The following is a 20456-nucleotide window of genomic DNA, read 5'->3' as shown; positions in this document are numbered from 1 at the left end:
GTTTTATTTTCATTCATGTGTTTTTTTAATGGTTGTCACTCATTTCTCAAAAGGTTACAGAAGCACTTACAGGAAAGGTAGCTTTTTATGCTGTATGTAACTTGTGATTCTAATGTTTGATAGACAGTACAATTGATATGGTTGTAGTATTATTGATTGAATCTTGTGTAACTGGAATTGGGGAATACAGGTACAGCATTTGAAATGTAACTAAGTTGTTTAAATGAAGTCAGAAAATGGTGGAAATATTCAGGTCAGACAGCATCTGCAGAAACAAAAATAATTTCAGCATTTGTGATGAAAGGTCATGGGTCTGAAAGGTTACCTATTTCTCTCTCCACAGAATGCTGCTTGATCTGAGTAGTTACAGAATTTTCTGTTTTTATTTCAGATTTCCAGCTGCAGCAGTTTTTTGCTTTATTGTTGAGTATCCAGGTATTACTTAGCTAATGAAGTATTATTTGTATTGCAACTGGATGTTAACATTTCATGTAATTCATGTAAGCTGTGCAATTATTCAGGAGGAATATGCTTTGGAGTTGATGATTCATAGACCATTATGGCTTAGGAGGTCCTTCAGCCTATTGAGTTCATGTAGGTTCATCATAGGGAAATCTAATCAGCCCCAATCCCCTGCTTGTTCCCCAACTCTGCAAAATTATTTTCCCTCAAGTGCCTAATCCAATTTCCCTTTGGTTCAATTTCCATCAGCCATTACAGGCAGTGAATTTCATACTTTCACTACTTTCAGCTCATTACTCAAATCCACCTCTGTATGTTTTCCCCTTCACGTTAAATCTGTGTCTCCTCAAACTATCTTATGGGGAACAACTTCTTTCTATTTACTCTATCCAAGCCCCTGATGATCCTGCACACCTCACTTAAATCTCCTCTCAACCACTGTTCTCCAAGGAGAATTCCAGCTTCTCGAGTCTAACTTTGCAGCTGAATCCCTCGTGTCACATACCAGCAACAAAAGAAACACACCGAGTCATGTATGTGTTAAAAACTATTTTATTAATAACTACTTATGATAATAAGAAAAATAAAATTAAAAATGTTAGAATGTTAGAAGTAAAAATGTTAGATCTTAAACATTAACCCCAAAAACTAAACGTGAAGTGTGTGTGTGTGGCAAATTCCCAAACTCCAAGTCCAGGAGTAGTTCTCAAAGTTCAGTTCAGCAAGCCGTAAGGTGAAACGTGAGCAAAGGCTTCTGCAAAACCACGGTTGACTGAAGAGGAAATGTAGAGAGAAAATAGAGAGAAGTTACAAAATCCAAATGTTCCACGGTGGAACTCATACGACACCTCAATCACTGATGATCTCCATTCCTTTGTTCTGCCGAAGTATCTGCCACCCCGATAGGCATTCGAAACGTGGCCGTCCACACAAATACCTGTTTCCTTCTACAGGTTAACGACAAAGTGGACTCCACTGGATTATTCCAAAAATCCATACGTGGATTGTGGTGACAGACACAGTTATTGTTTTTCATCCATCGATACAGAGACCAGCAGGCTGTGTCTCTCTCTGTGTGTGTGTCTCTCTCTGTGTGTGTGTGTGTGTCTCTCTCTCTCGCTGTGTCTCTCTCTCTCGCTGTGTCTCTCTCTCTCTCTGTGTCTCTCTCTCTCTGTGTGTGTCTGTCTCTCTCTCTCTGTGTGTGTCTCTCTCTCTCTGTGTGTGTCTCTCTCTCTCTGTGTGTGTCTCTCTCTCTCTGTGTGTGTCTCTCTCTCTCTGTGTGTGTCTCTCTCTCTGTGTGTGTGTCTCTCTCTCTCTGTGTGTGTGTCTCTCTCTCTCTGTGTGTGTGTCTCTCTCTCTCTGTGTGTGTGTCTCTCTCTCTCTCTGTGTGTGTCTCTCTCTCTCTCTGTGTGTGTCTCTCTCTCTCTGTGTGTGTGTCTCTCTCTCTCTGTGTGTGTGTCTCTCTCTGTGTGTCTCTCTCTCTCTCTGTGTGTGTCTCTCTCTCTCTCTCTGTGTGTCTCTCTCTCTCTCTCTGTGTGTCTCTCTCTCTCTGTGTGTGTCTCTCTCTCCTCTGACTGTCTGCCCCAAAATGTCATCACGTCCTTATCTCCTGTTGTTGTCGTGATCACGCCACACACACACACACACACACACACACACACACACACACACACACACACACACACACACACACACACACACACACACACAACTATGCTATGTTTTAAAGGGACATTCACCAATAGTGACCTAATCCATAGCATTTATCCCTTGAATTGGTTCTGCATAATCTGTACGATCACTTTCTTCCTAAACTGTGGTGTCCAGAAATAGTAACAATATTCCAATTGTGGGACTAATAAGTGCCTATTTTTTGAAGTCCAAAATTCAGGATCAATGTAGCATTGACTCACTGGATGAATTCTTGGGGCAAGGGGTTTTTGAGAAGTGTATGAGGAAGCTGGCTCTATACTCATTAGAGGTTAGAAGAACGGAAGGTAATGTTGTTCAGCTGTACAAGATTCTGAAAGGAATTGACACTAGGAGCTGTGAATCGTTTATTCAGGCTGGACAATCAATAAATAGGGCCATTCTCTCAAGGTAAGAAGTCTGCTCACTCACAGCTGTGATCTTAATGAATGATGAAGCAAGCTCGAGGGCTGTAAGACCTACTTTTTTGTGCTTACTGTGTGAAATCCCTGTTGTTTAATCTTCCTGGGCTACTCTGTTACTACACATGGGAGATTGAACGAATGTCTTGCTCTGTGGCCATCCTTAAAAGACAGCACCAAACAGCACTAGTAATTGTTTGAAAGTACCCTGCAGAGGGAGCGTTATTTACTATTAATTTTCTCCGTCCCTCAAGGAAGAATGCATGGGAAATAAAATTTCTTTTTAAGTCGCATTTGCTTAATGTGCAGTATGTTTAACCCTGCTTCTGAAATTTCAGTCAATAGAACTGAAATTTGGAAGTGGAGTGTTGTGCTCCTGTATTGGGTGCTATATGCCCATGATCAAGGACAAATTTCTACTTCATTGTCTCTGCTTGTTCCATACAGCAGTACATTGGCTTATTAGTGGGAGATGATTATGGTAAATGACTTGTGACTTTCATAGCACTGAGGTCAATACATCAACTCATGGAGTTATGAGGCATAGATCCATGTCTTTGATTTCTTCATATGTCAAGCTCTTGACTTCAAGGGTTGCATGTATTACTTTGGAGAATTAGAGAAACTGGGGAAGTGGTTAATGCTTGCCCATACTGACTTAATCTGGATGTGGAGGGATGAAATCGCTGATCCTTCATACTCAGGAATCAGTCTGGGAGGGGAATGAGGTCTTGGTGGAAAGTGAGTTGTGATGTTGAGGGCCCTGCCTTGGAATAACCTGGCAGCTTTGACAGGAGGCAAAGCTGGGGGCAGGGTGTTTGCCTCCTGTCAAAGCCAGACTATCATTTAAATATCCAACATTTAGAGACATTTTAAAACTGTTTAATGGAATAGTAACAATAAACAATATTAATTGCACATTAGTATTTTGTTTATGATTCTTAAAATTTAAAAATAAGTAATTGGAATAAAATAAGTTTTTAAAAAAAAAACTCATCTTTTTCTTCCTAATCTGTAAGTTATCATTCTGGGTTCAAATTAAGGATGGTGTTGATATGGAAAGGTTAAAGGATTGGAGCAAATTATAGAGTTATGGGCAAGATCATGAAGGGATTTTAAATTGAGAATTTTAAAATAGAGAGGTTGTTTAACTGGGAACCACGGTGGTTCAGCAAACAGAAGAGTGATGGGTGAATGCAAATTAGTGGGCATTAATTCACTGGCAGCAGAAATTTGAGTTTTCTTGAATTTATCGAGAGCACAGTGAGGGAGGGTTGCCAGGACTGCATTGCAGTAGTCAAGACTAGAAGTAATAAAGACGTGGATAGGGGTTCCAGCTGCAGTTGAGCCAAGATAGAGTTGAGTTATTTTATGGAGGTAGAAATAGATGAGCAGTGATGCACACGTCTGAAGTCCAGTCTCATTTCAGTGACAAATTCTGAACAAAGTCTGGATCAGTTTCAGAATTTTATCAGCAAGTGAAGGAGTCAGTGGCTAGGGAACAGAGTTCGTGATGGAGACAAAAGCTAATGGCTTTACTGTTCCCAGTATTTAATTGAGGAAATTCCTTTTCATCCATTTGTGTTGGGGAAGTAGTCAGAAATTTAGAAGTAGTGGAGAAGATCAAGGGAAGTGGAGGTTGAGGTAATATTCGGAGTGTTCACTATACACAAGGAAACTGACTCCAGATTTTTTGGGTGATGTTGCTTAGGGGCATTTGGACAAGAATAGGAATGATCCAGAGGTAATGGTGCAAGTGTGAGAAGAGAAGCTATTGCTGATGATTCTCTGGTCACAACTTGTGGTTGCAGGTATTGACCTGAATGATGTGATGCTTTGTCCAACTCTTTATGTTGATGTGCAGCATCCACTGAATGTTATGCATACAATCAATGGCACCATTGGTGATGTTGGAACAGAGACACAAGTGACTGCAAATGCTGGAATCTGGAGCAACACAAAAGGTGCTAGAGGAACTCAGTGGGTCAGGCAGCATCTATGGAGGGTTCCTCACTGAGGCTGTGATGTGATGATTGCTCCCTAGACACCCTAATATATGTACTGCTCCTCACTTCTGCTGCTACCTCTTCATGTGCACTGCCACTGTTCTGAATACCCTTTGCTCTTTCTCCCAATGATGTTGAACACAAAGTGGATTGCCTAGTCATGCATCCATGTACAGCAGCAATGCTTTGCCCTGAAGCCTTGAAGATGTCACACCCTCTACACTTTGGCTATTCTGGGAGGACTTCAGACATTTAGGGAAATGATGGGAACACCTAGAAGAAATCAGTCTTTCTTCTGCAGTCCCTCGGTCGAGGATAATTTTGCTTCCATTCCAGTTCTGTGTGTTCTGATGAAGTCTAAACAGGATCTTCAGACTCTGCCACAGATGGGTCAGGTCATTCTTGAAGGAGCATGTAGTGTTTGAAGGAGCACTTGGGCAATTGCTTAGGAGGTTTTGCATTCCTCCTGTTTTCACTTGGCCTTTTGCACTCCCATTGGAGAGACTCTTGGTTCTCCTTCTCCATTTTGATTAGCTATGTGCCAGGTTTGCCAAGAAATGTTGAGGAAATAATTTTTTTTTCCAAGGGGACTTTGGGAACATGTGTTTACTTGGAGCTCCCAGAGGCAGTCTGGGAACAGGCAGGTGTTGTGACTTGCCCACCAAAGCTGGGTGAATGCAATGCCTGGGGCAGGGCACTGAAGTTGATTCACTTAAGCTGCCAATGGATTTGGAGGATTTTCCAGAGGCAGTATTGGTGACATTTTTCCAGTGCTATTAGATGTCTGCTGTAGGTTGCTGGGGCACAGGGTGGTCTCTGCTACTTGGTTGACTATGAGCTTATTGCTGAATGTGAGGTCTCTATCTTGAAATTTTCTTTTCTTCAGACAGTGAAAGGCTCTACTGGCACACTGGAGGTGGTGATGAATTTGTCGTTGATGTCTGACTTCACTGGGAATTGATGATCCAGGTTTTCCAAAGTCTTTTCATGGATCTTGCCATATAAAAGGGAGAACTGGTTGGAACAAGACCTTGTTTTCGTGGATGTTTTATATGTCTCATTTCCCTTGATGTCTGAATATTCTGGAGCTCATCATCCCAGTGCATACATATCCAAATGCATGTGCATACTGCAGCTGCTTGACTGATTTTGGATGTCAATGCTAATACGCCTGAGGTTCTAGGCTATGATAACCGAACAAAGTTCAGATCTGTCAATGTTTGGCATCCCATGAAGATGCTGTTGGTCAAGGTCCCAAGCTTCATATTGAGGAACTGAAGATCTTGTGCATGAATTCTTTTAACATGGGATGATCGTTGCCCACCAGATACCACATGGTCTTGATGTCATTCACCAAGTCAGCAGAAAGGAGTTGATGATTTCTTTTAATTATTGCTGGTTGAAATGCTAGCCAGTGTGTGAAGTTATGAAAGTGCATAAGTTGGAGCACCGTGCTCCAATTTGGCAGTGTTGACATCATGCCAGTGTTGTATGCCTATTGATATTGTGATCAATGCTAATGCTTGACATGCTAATACCTTCAGTAATATGGAGGGATGGGCAGCTTGGGGCCACAAATATATGCGTGTCTATTGTTCACCATATTGGGTCCAATTCAGTCATGAAGCTCAAATAATGGTATTAAAATCTAACATTGAGTCCCATAAATGTGTCATCAACTGGATAAAAATATATAACAGTTTTCATTTTTTTGTTTCCGCCTGTAGGCCCGATTCAGGCATCCGTGCTTGGAATCATTTTAGAGTAAGGTTGTTGGCACAACCTTGCTGGTTTATGTTGCATCTGATTTCCAAGAATTGCAACAAGGAGAAAAGTACATTAAGAAGTTTTTGTCTGGGCAAAAACACATTTCTAGGAAAACAGATAAAGATTAAAACAGTTTCATAGATGAGATTAAAACTGAAACCATCCCAAGCTCTCAAATAGTCTGTGTCTAATGGAGGAATTAAGTGATTTTGTAGTTTAAATAGTCTAGTCTTAATGTGGCGATTGGTGTTGGTGTAATTAATGTCCAAATTAGTTTTGATATTTTATTTTCAATAAAGAAAAAAATATTAAAACAAATTGGAATTCAAATTACAGTTTTTCATCCAAGGAATTCCAAATCTTGCTTAAAAAATATTTGTGTGCATTGGCTGACCGGGAACCTCTAGTGCAGTCGGAATCTCTTCTGAGCAATCTGCAAATTTATGAAACATCTTAATTTTAAGTATTGCGGGCAGTAAAAACCATCAGCCATATTCAGAGCTTTGGGAAATATTTTTATTGCAAATGCAATAGATTTTCTCAAAATTAAAACTAATTAATTAGGGTTGCTAAACATTTTTGTTTTAATTATGTTAATTCTCTTTGGTGCTATGTTAGTTTCAAGGAAGAAACAAATTGCACCTTTTTAGTATTTTGACAGTGCTTTTAGTGATTTTTTTTAAACAGTTGTAAATTTATGAAATGCTTGTGTCTGTGTTTTTGAACTAAATTCCGACACAGAAAATATTCTTTTTGTTTGCTTTGCCACTTCTTTTGAAATTATAAGAAGTTATATTCCAAGTCTAATTGGTTCCCTGTGAGCGGGGCAGCAGAAGAGGTGGAGAGAATGAGAACTTTGTGCTTTTCAGTCAAAGAGCAGTGAAGCTCCATTCTATCCATAAACACTTTAGAATGGGAGATTAGATGTATCTATTATAGACTTATTACTCATTGATATGCTGCATGAGTGGGCCCGTGATGAAGTCTATATTAAAATCCAAAGGGTATAAGTATGGTAATATTATTTTAGTTAAGTCTCTCGTTTGTACGTTGATTTGATTTTATGACAGTTCTGACAGCTGTATCCATGAAGAGAATATGATGGCTTATTGGAGATACTAAACAGACAGCCAATTTTTGGCTTTATCTTTGGTATTTTGCATGATCCCCCTTAAAATTCAGCTTTTCGTTTCATTGCAATTCCCTGGAGGGCATATAAAAGTTCCCCTGAAGAGAGTAATTACAGGTCGGCTCTGTTACAGATGCTTCCTTGCAGTTACTGAGAAGAAATCCGAGCTGCTTTTAAAGTAGGCCATTTTAAATAAAAATGCAAATAAGCTGCTTTGTAACCACATTAATTACCCACCCAGTCTCAAATTACTACATCTGTGTTGATTCCAAACACTATTTACGATCTTGCGAAAATTAACATTACCGGTGTTGAGAAAAATAGTTGTGTTAGTTGTGCTTTGGAACCAATTAAGGTGAACTTCTTCTCTACAGAGACTTTAAAAAAGCGTAGCCTTGCAGTGTCAAATAATAACATTAACTCAGTCCAGATAGTAGAAGGTATTGTAATTACATTAGAAAGCTTGTTTTTGCTTCTGCAGTGAACTTTGCTGTCTGCATTTTAAAAGTGAAGGAGGCTTCCAACTTTTTAAAAGACCTAGTGCTTCAGTATTTTGTTGTTTAGGGAGGTTGAACATAATGCACAATTGTACTATTAATATTTCATTTCTCTTAAAAATTATTTCAATTATGTGTGTTATGTAATTCATCTATTGGATTGGGTGATTGTAGGCTTTATTTATTTTATCTTATTTTTCTGAGCATGCTTTAAATAATTTTTGTGATTATTAACAATGCCATAACAGCAATTTGCATTTATAATGACATGCTTAAGTTAAAACATACCAAGCACTTTACAGGAGTGTTTCTTCTCGGGTAGCCCCTTGGGGTCAGAGCTAACTTGCCTCCACATGAGTTCCATGCGTCTTGATGTGAAATCCACAGACAGTACCACAGGTGCGGGGCAGGAAATGCCTGATGGGGTAGGTGCGGGGCAGGAAATGCCTGATGGGGTAGGTGCATGGGTAACGCAGAGGGCTGTGTGAACCTTCTGCCTTTTTTGCTGGGGATCTGCATGCTCCTGATGGTTATTCATGCCTTCCTAAATACTACTACTACATTTTGACCTGCCATAGGCCAGGAATTCTCACAAGTTTGTGAGCTTTTTACATTTTTTCATGGTGGTTTTTAAAAAGTCCTGCAGGATTGATGTCTTCCTCTGCCTACCTACAATTACAAGGGCTATTAATTGAATTGCTGCCAGTTGTGCTGAAGTCCTGACTGGGGATTTAGTAAATAACAAAAGACCTGAATTCCTTATTTTGCAGTGAAATACCTCTTCATCAGAGATTGAGAGATTACTGTAACCTTATTGTTACAGCTCACACTATAATACCCTTTTCTTTCCTCCTACTTCTGTAGACTGGCTGGGTTTCCTGATTGCAGTGCCCTTGTGGCTGAGAGGTCTGACTTTTAAGGTAAATTGCAGCTTTTCTTTTGATCTAAGCTTTGACCTTGAGCATTCAACCAGTAAAAGACAGCAAATACTGGACATCTGAAGTAAAAGAGAAACTTCTGGATATACTTAGCAGCTTTCCCCCAAATATCTAGAGATGAGAAGACCTGGAGGAATTTTAAGATAAGGTTGTGAATTTTCAATTTGCAATCTTATCAAGTTTCTGAAAAGTGTACAAAATCTTCTTGCAATTGTTGTGAAGTAGGAAATGTGGGGGACATTTGTGCACTGGAAGCTCCCACAAACAAAGGTGGTAATGATGGGGTAGTCCATTTTAATAATCAAGTGGAGTTTATTGTCATATGAACAAGTATGGTGGTGAGGTACACGTACAATGGAAAAACTTGCAGCAGCATCACCGGCACGTAGATTTGGACAACACACAGAACATAAATTGTACGTAAGTTATACAAGAGTGAAGAAAAAGACTCTGCAAAGCAAGACGTTAATGCAAAAAAAACACAATCCAAGACAAGTTCATGGTAGTGCAAGAGGTGGTCCCTCGTGTTCTGTTGCTGAGGTCGGGATAAGGTTGTGCAGGTTGGTTCAAGAACCTGGTTGTAGGAAAGGAGCTGTTCCTGAACCTGGTGGTGTGGAACTTCAGGCTTCTGTACCTCCTGCCCAATGGAGGCAGTGAGAAGAGGACGTGACCCAGATGGTGGGGATCCTTGATGACAGAAGCAGCCTTTTGAGTGAGAGATGAACATTGGCCAGAACAGTAGGGCAAGCACTCCCGTCCTTCAAAATAGTACCATAAAGTCTTTCAGATCCATCTTGATAAGGAGGCTTGGCCTCAATTTATCATCCTGTCTGAAATTTTCTCCAGTCCATTAGCTCTGCACTGAAGATCAGAGTAGATTTTTGTAATCTAGCCTCCGGAGTGTGGAGTGTGATTGAAACCTGGAGGTGAGACTGCTATCAACTAAACTAAAGCTGGCACTGCTTTAATACACGGTGGCCTAGAAATTCTAGAGAAGGCAGACTCTGAATTTAAACCTTTCCTTTCCTTTAATTGCCACTCATTACATAGTTCTCAAACACCAGACAGTTGTGATTTTGTTTCTTAGATAAGATGAGTCTGGAGGGTTATGATGCAACAGCTGTGGTAATGACTCAGTCTTTCAAATGAAAGTTTGCATTATTTTATGTAGGTGGCATTTGGAGCATACTGTGCCTCTGAAAAGTTGAGAACCAGGAAATTTCCACCCTGTAAGTGAAGAACTGCAGATGCTGGAAATCTAAAATAAAAGCAAAGTGCTGGAAGCACTCAGCATGTCAGGCTGTACCTGTGAGAAGTCTCAGGTTGAAGACCCTTTGTCAGAACTGGAAAGAAGACAAAAGAAACTTAAGCTGTAGGGAAGGTGGGTGAGGATTGACCCTTGTGTGGATGTGGAATTTCTCTCTGTATCAGTCATCGATCTTAGAAATTAGATCAGTTTATTTGTTTTTTTCCCCCTTTTTTTTCTTTTTTCCTCTGGGAGTGGAGGACATGCCTAGCCTGACCTTCTGGCATATCTTCCTGCTCTGCATTTCACAACTCTTCCATTCTTATGTTAATGCTTTTCTATTATGTTCTCACCTTTTAACTGCTTTTAACTCAATGACCAGATAACCTTTACAGTTTATCCCCATGGTCACTCTGGTTTTACCCTATCAGAGACATCCTCCCACTCTTCCTGAAGCTTAACGAGCTGCTTATATCTCCTTCCCACTTCTGACAAAGGGTCTTTGACCTAAAGTATTAACTCTGTTTCTCTTCCCACAGATGCAACCTGATCTGCTAAGTATTCACAACATTTTCTGTTTTTATTTTAAATTCCACCCTGTCCTTTCCCCACCTGTTTGGTTTTTAGATATCATTTCAGAGGACAGCTTCTACCCCACTGTGATAAGACTATTGAACTGTTCCCTTATACAATGAGATGGACTATGACCTATGACCTCATGACCTCACGATCAACCTTGTTGTGACCTTGCACCTTATTGCACTGCACTTTCTCTGTAGCTGTGACACTTTATACTGTTTTTTTTTACCTGTACTACATCAATGCACTCTGTACTAACTCGATGTAACTGCACTGTGTAATGAATTGACCTGTAAGATCGGTTTGTAAGACAAGTTTTTCACTGTACCTCGGTACAAGTGACAATAATAAACCAATACCAATACCAATCCTTGCGAGTAGGCTTACAGGCAAAATTGTGGAATCTCTTTGGTATTGGTTTATTATTGTCACTTGTACCGAGGTACAGTGAAAAGTTTGTCTTACAAACCGATCGTACAGGTCAATTCATTACAGAGTGCAGTTACATTGAGGTAGTACAAAGTGCATTGGTGTAGTACAGGTAAAAACAGTAACAGTACAGAGTAAAGTGTCACAGCTACAGAGAAAGTGCAGTGCAATAAGGTGCAAGGTCACAACAAGGTAGATCGTGAGGTCATAGTCCATCTCATTGTATAAGGGAACCATTCAATAGTCTTATCACAGTGGGGTAGAAGCTGTCCTTAAGTCTGGTGGTACGTGCTCTCAGGCTCTTGTATCTTCTACCCGATGGAAGAGGAGAGAAGAGAGAATGTCCCGGGTGGGTGGGGTCTTTGATTATGCTGGCTGCTACACCAAGACAATGAGAGGTAAAGACAGAGTCCAAGGAGGGGAGGCTGGTGTTTGTGCTTCTTTGTATAATGGACACATTCATTGCAAGTCATCAAGGTTTCTTCGCTTTGGATTTCTTTTAGCCTTATCGAAGTGGTGATGGCAGGGGAGCATCTAAGGGGGAGGGAGAAATAACATTCAAAAACAGATTTAGTTTGATGTGTGTCCTGCAATCTAATAGCTAAATCATTCCTATTTTTTACATTTAATTCAAAATTCTGCACAATAAGGAAATGGAGTTGAGCTGTTTAAGATGATATCTTGGACTTGCTCAGTATTTTTCAATTGTTTGTAATGCTAAATGTGATCAAGCTGCTTATGATTCTGCTGCAGAATATGTGCATTGGTTTTAACCTCTATTTACCATGGGGAAAATTATTTAAAATTTAATCTTTAAGTGGTTGCATTTAGATAATATTTTCAATTTAATTTTCTTTATAAATGTCCTGCTGAGATAATGGCATGGCTGAAGTAACTATTTTTCTGCAAACATTTATACAATAATGGAAGGTTAACATAATTATACTGGTCCACATTTCATTGTGGTTGGAGCATTATGTAACAAACACATTTATATTGAATGTGAATTGAAAGCTTAACCCTCCCACTGCCAGCTAAACCAGGAAAATGGCAATTTCTCTGGAAAAGCAGTTTCTTAAACTTTTACTGTAATTCTGATGTATTGAGAAACTGTGGCGAGATCGTTTATCTGGTTTATACTTCAGTGGTGTTACATTGACATGTTTTTATCCTGACCATAAATGTAGATACTGTGAAGAATTCTTATAGTAACATTAATGAAAACCTAGAAGTTTTATCAGTTGTGATTAACTCGCTGTGGTAAAATCTGGACTGGTGATTCAAAACTTGGTTAAAGAGTTTTTGAAAAGACTTGAAGATGGAAAACAAGATGGCAAGTTTTACGTTGTGAGAGATAATGGCTGAAGGCTTTGCCATTAATCATTGAACAAAGCCAAGATGAAATATGAAAAGGATCTTATTCAGAGGCTGGAAGGGTGAATAAACTAGCCAAAGGTAACAAGTTGGAGAGAGTGGGCTGAGAATCCATCAGGATTTGTAGGATGGCCAGCCAGTGTACGTCAGGAAAGTCGGGTGTTTGGATATGGGAAACAGAAATTTGGGATGACTTGGATTGAAAAAGATGGATTGGAATGCAGACAGCTTCTCGCATTTGTAATAGAAGGTTTACTGTGGTTGATGGGGTGCTGGTATAGAGAGAGGAATGAAAAGAGGTGGTTAGTCATGCAGAATAGCAACCTGGGATTGTCCTAGCCCTCTAAAAGGTGGAAAAGTACATTTCTATTGCATCTCAGAATATCCCAAGGTGTTTTAAAGTCGGTCATTATTACAGAGTTGGAAATAATACAATTTACTTGGACCGATAAAAGTCCCAGAACAATTATTAGAGCAAGGTGATAATGATCAACTTGCCTTTTTTTAAGTTGTTGGTTAAGAACTAAATATTGGTCTAATCACTTAAGCTAAGAGTCCAGGTCCTGTTTGAAATAATGCCATGGAACCTTTTGCATCCATCCAACTAAAATCTTACCAGAAAGCTATGATAGATCTTGCAGTCATGACAGTCTGACCGAGGAGATTGCATATTCTGTTGGGTAAAATTGAGATAAAAGTACGATTTACCAGGTCAAAGGTAGCAACATGACGGAAGGTAGAGTTGGGGATTTGGAACTGTGAGGTAACCATGGGAGCCTTGAGAAGTGAGAAGATTTGGTGCAGCAGGTTCATCGGCAATGAAATTGTTGGCGAGGAGTGTGCTCATTTGGGGAAGAAATATTCTGGAGGGAAGTACAGAATAGGATGATGATTGGTAGTTTGTAGATGGGTGCAATAAAATATTTAAGATAACATTAGAGGAGAGCATGAACATTAATTTCTATGACTGATTCTGAATGCTTTGGATTGTTTTGAATGTCATTGGGTTAGGTAGACCCAATGAGGATTGCTGCAGGGTATATGGTCAAGAATACCATGGGAGAAACACAGTCAAATCAAAGTCGAATTTATTGTCATTGCACAGGTGCAATGAAAAACTTTTCTTGACCTCAAGGAGAAAAGGGAACAGATTCAGGAATTGTCTAATAGTAGAAATGGGTCTGGATAGCAACCAGTAATGCTCATGCAAGTGTTGTAGGTTGAGGTCCTGAATTGGGTAGATTTGGCAATGATCACTGAGCTAGAATGTGTTTCAGGAAACTGAAAAACACCTGATAATTCATGTATATTTCTTCCCCCACCATGTTCGTTGAAAGGAACAGGAAATTATGTAAGATTGTTGGTGGAAGTGGGGTAAAATGAAGATGTACAGAGAAGCTCCTGCCATAATTTTGAACAATGAGTTCATTTTTGGTGCAAATTTAATATCAGAAGTGCAGTCTCTTCATATAATATGGCAATGTACAAAACAGAGAGGGAAGCGAAACATTGCAAATATTCTGATTAGGCTCTTTGTAGTGAGAAAGGATTCTTTCAGTAATTGCGATGTGCCAGTAAAGGAGTTCATGATTTTAATAAATCATGAAAAGAAGGTTTCTCTATGATAAGGCAAAGGTCTTATGAGGAGAAGAACCAGTGAGCTTATTTAAAGCAAGAAAATGAGAGATTATAAAATTTTCAGTGAACAGTATGTCTTCTTGAATTGCGTATCTTTCAGATCTCAGTTTCATGCTTCTGATAGTATTGACATCTGGGGACACCTACATTTGTTTGCAGAAATATCACTTCAAAAGTAAAGGGGTCCTCAGAGGCCCGTACTCTTCTACATCCTGTGAAATTGTTTCTAAACAAGCCGCCTTTTAAATATCTGGTGGTGAGGTTGTCTTCATTTTGGTGCTTTACATCTGCCGTGAGTGGTATAAACTGTTTTATTACAGTATTTGTCTTCCTGCAGCCTTAATATTTACATTACAACTGAAAATAAGGCTCAAAAGAGAGTTGCAGAATTTAACTGGATACGATGCCCCTGTATCATAAATTATAATGGTCAAAATAAATTGTGTTGGGACGATAGCCCAGAGTCCCTGCCTACACTGAATGCAGCATGTAGTAAAATAAGATTAATGTGACACTTTACAAAATATGTGCCTGGTAGTCTACTTTAATTGTTCAGTAGTGTAACAACTACGAATAGATTAACAGTAAAACTACAGAAAGCCAGTTTACACAGGGGTTTGGTTTTGTAGTGTGTAATGAAATATTCATGTTGTGTTGGGGGGGCAAATAGGATGCCAAGCAGAGTTACAGAATCATTAACTAGATTGTGCATAATGCAGCTATCACATGGTAACCTGTGTGATTTGCATGGATGTTGTCAGTGTATCTCTGAGCTGACCCATCAGGAGGTAGAATTAACTGGTGAGAGAATATCCACCCTGGTGGTGTGTGTTCAGTGAGGGAAGGACTTTTCATCTTCAGAAAGGAGTGAACGTTGGACTTTAGTGATTACATACAAAAAAGATCTGACTAATTTGCAGTCAGTGCTTGCAATTGTTCAGTGTTTGTACTCTTGTCCCCAAGTTGGAAGTCTGGCCTCTTTATGATTGAACTAAGGGAGTTGGGGCATCGGTTTCTTTATGACTATTTTTCTCATTTTTAACATCTCTCCTGAAAGATGTAATTTGCTAATGGGATTCAGTTTGATGTTTGCCTCTGCTCTGAACATTATCCACAGCGAGTGTCAACACTATTGACAGGAAATGTGATCATGAGCTGTGTGACAAATAAGCCCAACATGTCCTCACACACTCACTCTCTCTCTCTGCAGGGGATGGTGGAGCTGATTGGGTGGTGGTGCTGAAGGTGATTCTGCTCTTCCAATGGTGATCTGAGGATCGACAACATTGAGAATTAAATATGAGGTTTAATTCACTGTAGCTTTTTTTGGGAATTGAATCAGGAGCTTATGCCAATGATGCCCATGGACGGGTGCAAAACACAATTTACATTTTGCACACTATACCATTGGGGACCATTAGTGCTGTTTGAAAGAATTTACTCCCTTGTCTGCATTGCAACTTTTTAGTCTCCTTAGATCTGTGCTCCTGCCTCACCTGTGCATGCTATCCAACGTGATTGAGGTCTTGTCCTTGTGCTGTTACAGAATTAATACTGTGCTGTATCTAAGGCTGAGATTGAAGCTTCACATGACGCTGACTTAAGTTAAATTTTACTTTAAAGTAAAATAGGTCTTAACATATTTTTATTTCAGTTCTGTTTTGAAAGCACTTTTTTAATTCTACTCTCTTTTTAAATAATATATACTTTTTGTTGTTCTTAGTCAAATGTACCAAACAGGTCTCCAGCAAATTTAATAATGTAATTGCCTGTATCAAACTAGCTTTGGATGATTGATTTTTGAAAGACTATTATGTAAACCTTTTTCTTCCTAGCCCATTACTATATACAAAATTAATATTCATTGAACTGGAGCACAAGAGGGCAATCTGAATTCAGCTCTGATTTCCAAACCCATTTCATTAGCTTCTGTAATGCTTTACTTTTTGAATAATAATAGGAAAAGTATTTTCCAAGCTGCTTGCTGCGGATCATTGAAGCAGACTCCTATAGTCCAGCTGCCATGTGTGTTGTTTGAATTTGAATAGATTCAATCATACAGAATTTGGAAACCTTTTATTTCTTTGCTATTAGTTATCTTGGAACCTCATTTGAGATATCACACAGAATTTATCGCACTGAAGTAGGCCATTCAATCCAATTGGTCTGTGCCACTGTTTATGCTCAGTAAAAGTCTCCTCTCACTTTATTTGTCTTACCTCACCAGTAAAACATTCTATTCCTTTCTCCCATATGTACAGCTGGCTTCCCATGAACTCTTTATTAGATTTATTAGTGACCATTGATAAGGTTCACTTATCTCTCAAGCCTTCTCTGTTTTGGAGGAAAGAAATCCAGCCTGTTTGATATTTTCTCCCTGGAAGGTGTAATCTCTCAGTTCTTGCATTCCTCTTAAAATAACTTTACTACCTTCTTCAGTTCTGCTATATCTTGTGTCGCTGTTATGTTCTTATGAAAAGCGTTTGGACATTTTCCTGCTATCAGAAGACACTTGTGCAGCAAGAGGAATAGACATCCTGTGCTTCATCTGCCTTCCTTAAAAACATACTAGAAGCCTCAAGGGATTAGGCATCTCGGCTGGTGTCTGTGTCTTTCTTCAAACTATTCCAACATGGCTTGAATATATGAGAGTTAGCTTGCTGTTTCATATCCCTGCCATCCATGGCCAATTAGGGGAACAGTCTGACTTTGACTTGAAGAAGACCAGGGAATTATTTCTCCTGCTTGACCAATATTTATGTCTCGATCAGCATTATAAAGATGAAGTATCTGGTCTTATCACATTGTCACTTGTAGAATCTTGGTGTATGCAAATTGTTTTTGTGTAGGAAGTGCAGTAGAAAGACAACCACTGCATTTCAAAAATCCCTTTTCTTCTTTGGTAGCCCCATGAGGTTGATCATCACTTGTTTTCACTCCATTTTGGTGGTTGATGAGGTCGTTGTAGGACCTAAGCCACAGGATTGGTGGGTGGGTCTTTTGGGAGATTGTGTGCTTTTACCATTCATTCTAGGCTTTTGCGTGCTTCTGATAATTAAAATAAATTAGCATTATTTAAAAAAAAATGCATTGAAGAAATTAGTGGGATTGAAAGCTCTTAAATTCACCCAGGCCTGATAACCTGCATTCCAAGTTTGTAAAATAAGTTGCTATGGAGATACCAAATGCACTGGTTGCCATCTTCTATATTCTACATAGTCTAGAATGTTTCTGAAGATTGGAAGGTAGCAAATGTAAACTCACGATACAGGGAAGGAGAGAGGGAGAAAAAGAAAATAGGAAAGAACAGAACATCAGCATGATAAAGAAGTACAAGAATCTATTTTCAAGGAGGTGCATTTAAGAAATAATAGTAGGACTGGGCAGAGTCAGCACTGATATTTGAAAGGGAAATAATATTTTATAAATCTGTGAATTTTTTGAGGTTGTAACTAGCGAAATAGATAAGGGCGAACCAGTTGATGTAGTGTATTTGGACTTTCAAAAGGCCTTTAGGTTGACACACAATGTTATTTAAACAAAATCAGAACACATGGGATGGAGCATTTGTTTAATGAACAGAAAATTGAGTAGGAACAAAAGAAGTATTTTTTGGGTTTGGATTCTGTGATTATAGGGATGAGATGCTGCAAGGATTGGGACTAGGTCTTCGGCTGTTTATAATCAAAATAATTGATCAGTCATTTGGGACTGAGATGAGAAGGACCTACTACACCCAAAGAGTTGTGAAGCTTCAGGATACTCTAGCTAAAAGTGGCTAAGTATATTCGAGACAGATTGATAGATTTTGGTTACTTGGGGATATGGTGTTAGTAATTGGGAAAATGCCATTGAGGTAAAAGATCAGCTACATATTGAATGGCGGAGCAGGCACCAAATAGCCCACACCTGCTTCTGTTTCTTATATTCCTAAGTTAACATTGTCCATGCATGATTTCTTTAAATGTGCAATAGCTGATGCACACTTACTATCACATGGACTTGACAGAAGGAGTTATTGGTCCAGTGGCAGGGGTGTCGAAGACAACTGGAACCCAGTTTCTGTCACTTGGAAATGGGCATGTGTGTAGGCACAACATGTGTGCACATGAATGCAGAGGAGGATTTCCGAGATTGTTTTCTTGCCCTCTCCTCATCCATCCTCCTCAGACCCCTTTTCTTTGTCAACCCTCCTTGTTCCTGAATATGCTCCCCTTCGCTGTGCTTACACTCAAGCTCTCACTATCCTCTCTCAGTACCCCTCCCTCCAATCCTGACTCTTACCACTATTTCTCTTGCATCCTGCCAATGAACCCCTTCCTTCCTTCTCTTTTTGAGCACCTGGTCCTCCCTGAAGCATTTGTAATTACTCCTTGTTTGCTTCAGTTCTCTCAAGTGTCCTGCAGATTCTCAATGGTAGTTGCAAATATTCAGTGTCTAGTGGCTGAGAGTGCACTCTGTGAATATAACAAGGATGTAGGGTTGTTCTTATAATCTCTGTTCATCATCATTTAATAATCACTACAGTTTAGCAACACAGTTTGACTACTTTGATAACTTTGCACTAAAATGGACTTCTGTTTTGTGCTAATTGTGTTCTTGTAAAAATTGTGTATACTGTGTGATTAATTTGTTTTTCTTGTGAATGCTACTTGTATGTTATGTGCCTGTGATGCTGCTGCAAGTAAGTTTTTCATTGCACCTCTGATACTCTCTGATACACCTCTGTACATATGACAATAAACTCGACTTTGACTTTGCTTGCTTCGCAATATACTCTTATTTGGCTCCAACTTTGTGGCACTGTAATGCAATGATGCAGTTTTGACTCATTATCGCCATGGAGTGTGCATGATTTTGCCCATTAATGTTCCATGTGCCAATTTCTTCAAGTGCTAGACTGCTAATTCACCACATTTTCTTTTTCCTTCCAATTTGTATATTTGTGCCTGTTTTGTACAGTTCCTTAAGCCCTTTAAACACTTGATCACTTTTTCAAGTGTAAGAACAGTTATGTTGAAAAGAGATGATTGAGAACACAAAACATGTAAACCATAAATTAATGTGATAGTTTCAATGTCCAGAAGAAGAGTTGATGATATTAAATTGGACTTAATTGTTTGACCTTTCTCTTGACAATGAATCATGCTCTTGGATCTGCAGGTGCTTTTGGCATAAGTCACAGCATTTGTTATGACATGTCATTTTTGTGCTTCAACGACTTGACTATATCATTCAGTTGTGGGATTTTACTTTTAAAACAATTATCTGTTGATATAATTGTGTAAGCAATTATTTTAGAGAATTTCTGAATTTTATGCTTTAATTTACAAGCTGGGGAATTGATATAAGAACTAAACATATGTATTTACAGGTTTAATTTATCAGCGTTATCTGGAAACCTTTCAGTGACTTTATGCAAATACTGTGAATGATTTCATCTGTGTCAAAAATTAAAAATGCTAAATAAAGTTTCTAATGAAAATAAAATGAAAGTTCCCCATGTATTAACATATTGCATGAGTCTACACTGGATGGTATTTTATGCTTTGGATGCTGCTGTTGGTTTTAATTTGAATGGGAAACATTCTGGATAATTTGTTTAAAAACTAAAATTTTAAACTGAGGTTTTGTGCAGGTGATTTTTGCAAAATTGAAACACTCCGGGTTGTCGGGAGCGGGTGGGGTGTGTGGATCTTTTTGAACAGTTATGACCCTTGTTATTATTCCCAAATATAGATAGGTTTTGAGGCTTCTCAGAACATTGTTTTGTTCTCAAACGTTTATTTAAACTTTTATTCAGAAACATAAACTTTTATTCAGAAAAATAGCCATGTGATTAACAATTTGGTCTTGATTCTCACACACCATGTTCTCATGTCATTCTTCAATCAAATGCTGATGGGGACAGACAAATCAAAGATTTTTAAAAATTTTCCTTTAACTGCCAGTATATCTTCATCTGATTATAAGTGAATATGTGTGCAATTGCCTGTTTTTCCATGTCAGTCTCAGTTCAGTGGTATTAGTTTAAATTTGTGTCAGGCAGTTGTGGGTTCAAGTTCTATTTTAGATTCCTGAGACACCTCTGTAACTACCAATTGCTGTACACTTGAAGGTCCTCAGTTTCTGATAAGTGAGTAAATTAAGACCCCATCAGACCTTGTGTGGATGTTGAAGACCCCAGGTCTGTCCAAATTTTTATGCAGTTATCTACTACGGTATTTCAGTGAATATCTTGATGAAATTGCACTATAGCAACAGTTTAATGCTTCATTGT

The 20456-nt window shown here is 39.0% G+C and overlaps 1 protein-coding gene across 6 annotated transcripts in view; it reads left to right on the top strand.

Moving 5' to 3' along the window:
• wwox (WW domain containing oxidoreductase) overlaps positions 1-20456 on the top strand; it is an 808566-nt gene that overhangs the window by 91887 nt on the left and 696223 nt on the right. Inside the window, exon 6 of one of the 6 annotated variants that reach the window (XM_052027950.1) lies at positions 15387-15859. The exons of the other annotated variants lie outside the window; for them this stretch is intronic. Coding sequence (XP_051883910.1) covers positions 15387-15419 — 33 coding nt within the window. The 3' untranslated portion in view covers positions 15420-15859. Of the gene's footprint in view, positions 1-15386; positions 15860-20456 lie in introns of those variants that run through there. 6 annotated transcript variants of the gene reach the window in all.

The sequence above is a fragment of the Pristis pectinata genome, chromosome 13, assembly GCF_009764475.1.
Source record: "Pristis pectinata isolate sPriPec2 chromosome 13, sPriPec2.1.pri, whole genome shotgun sequence".
In the NCBI taxonomy this organism is placed as follows: Eukaryota; Metazoa; Chordata; class Chondrichthyes; order Rhinopristiformes; family Pristidae; genus Pristis; species Pristis pectinata.
This window is presented reverse-complemented; position numbering and strand designations above follow the sequence as displayed.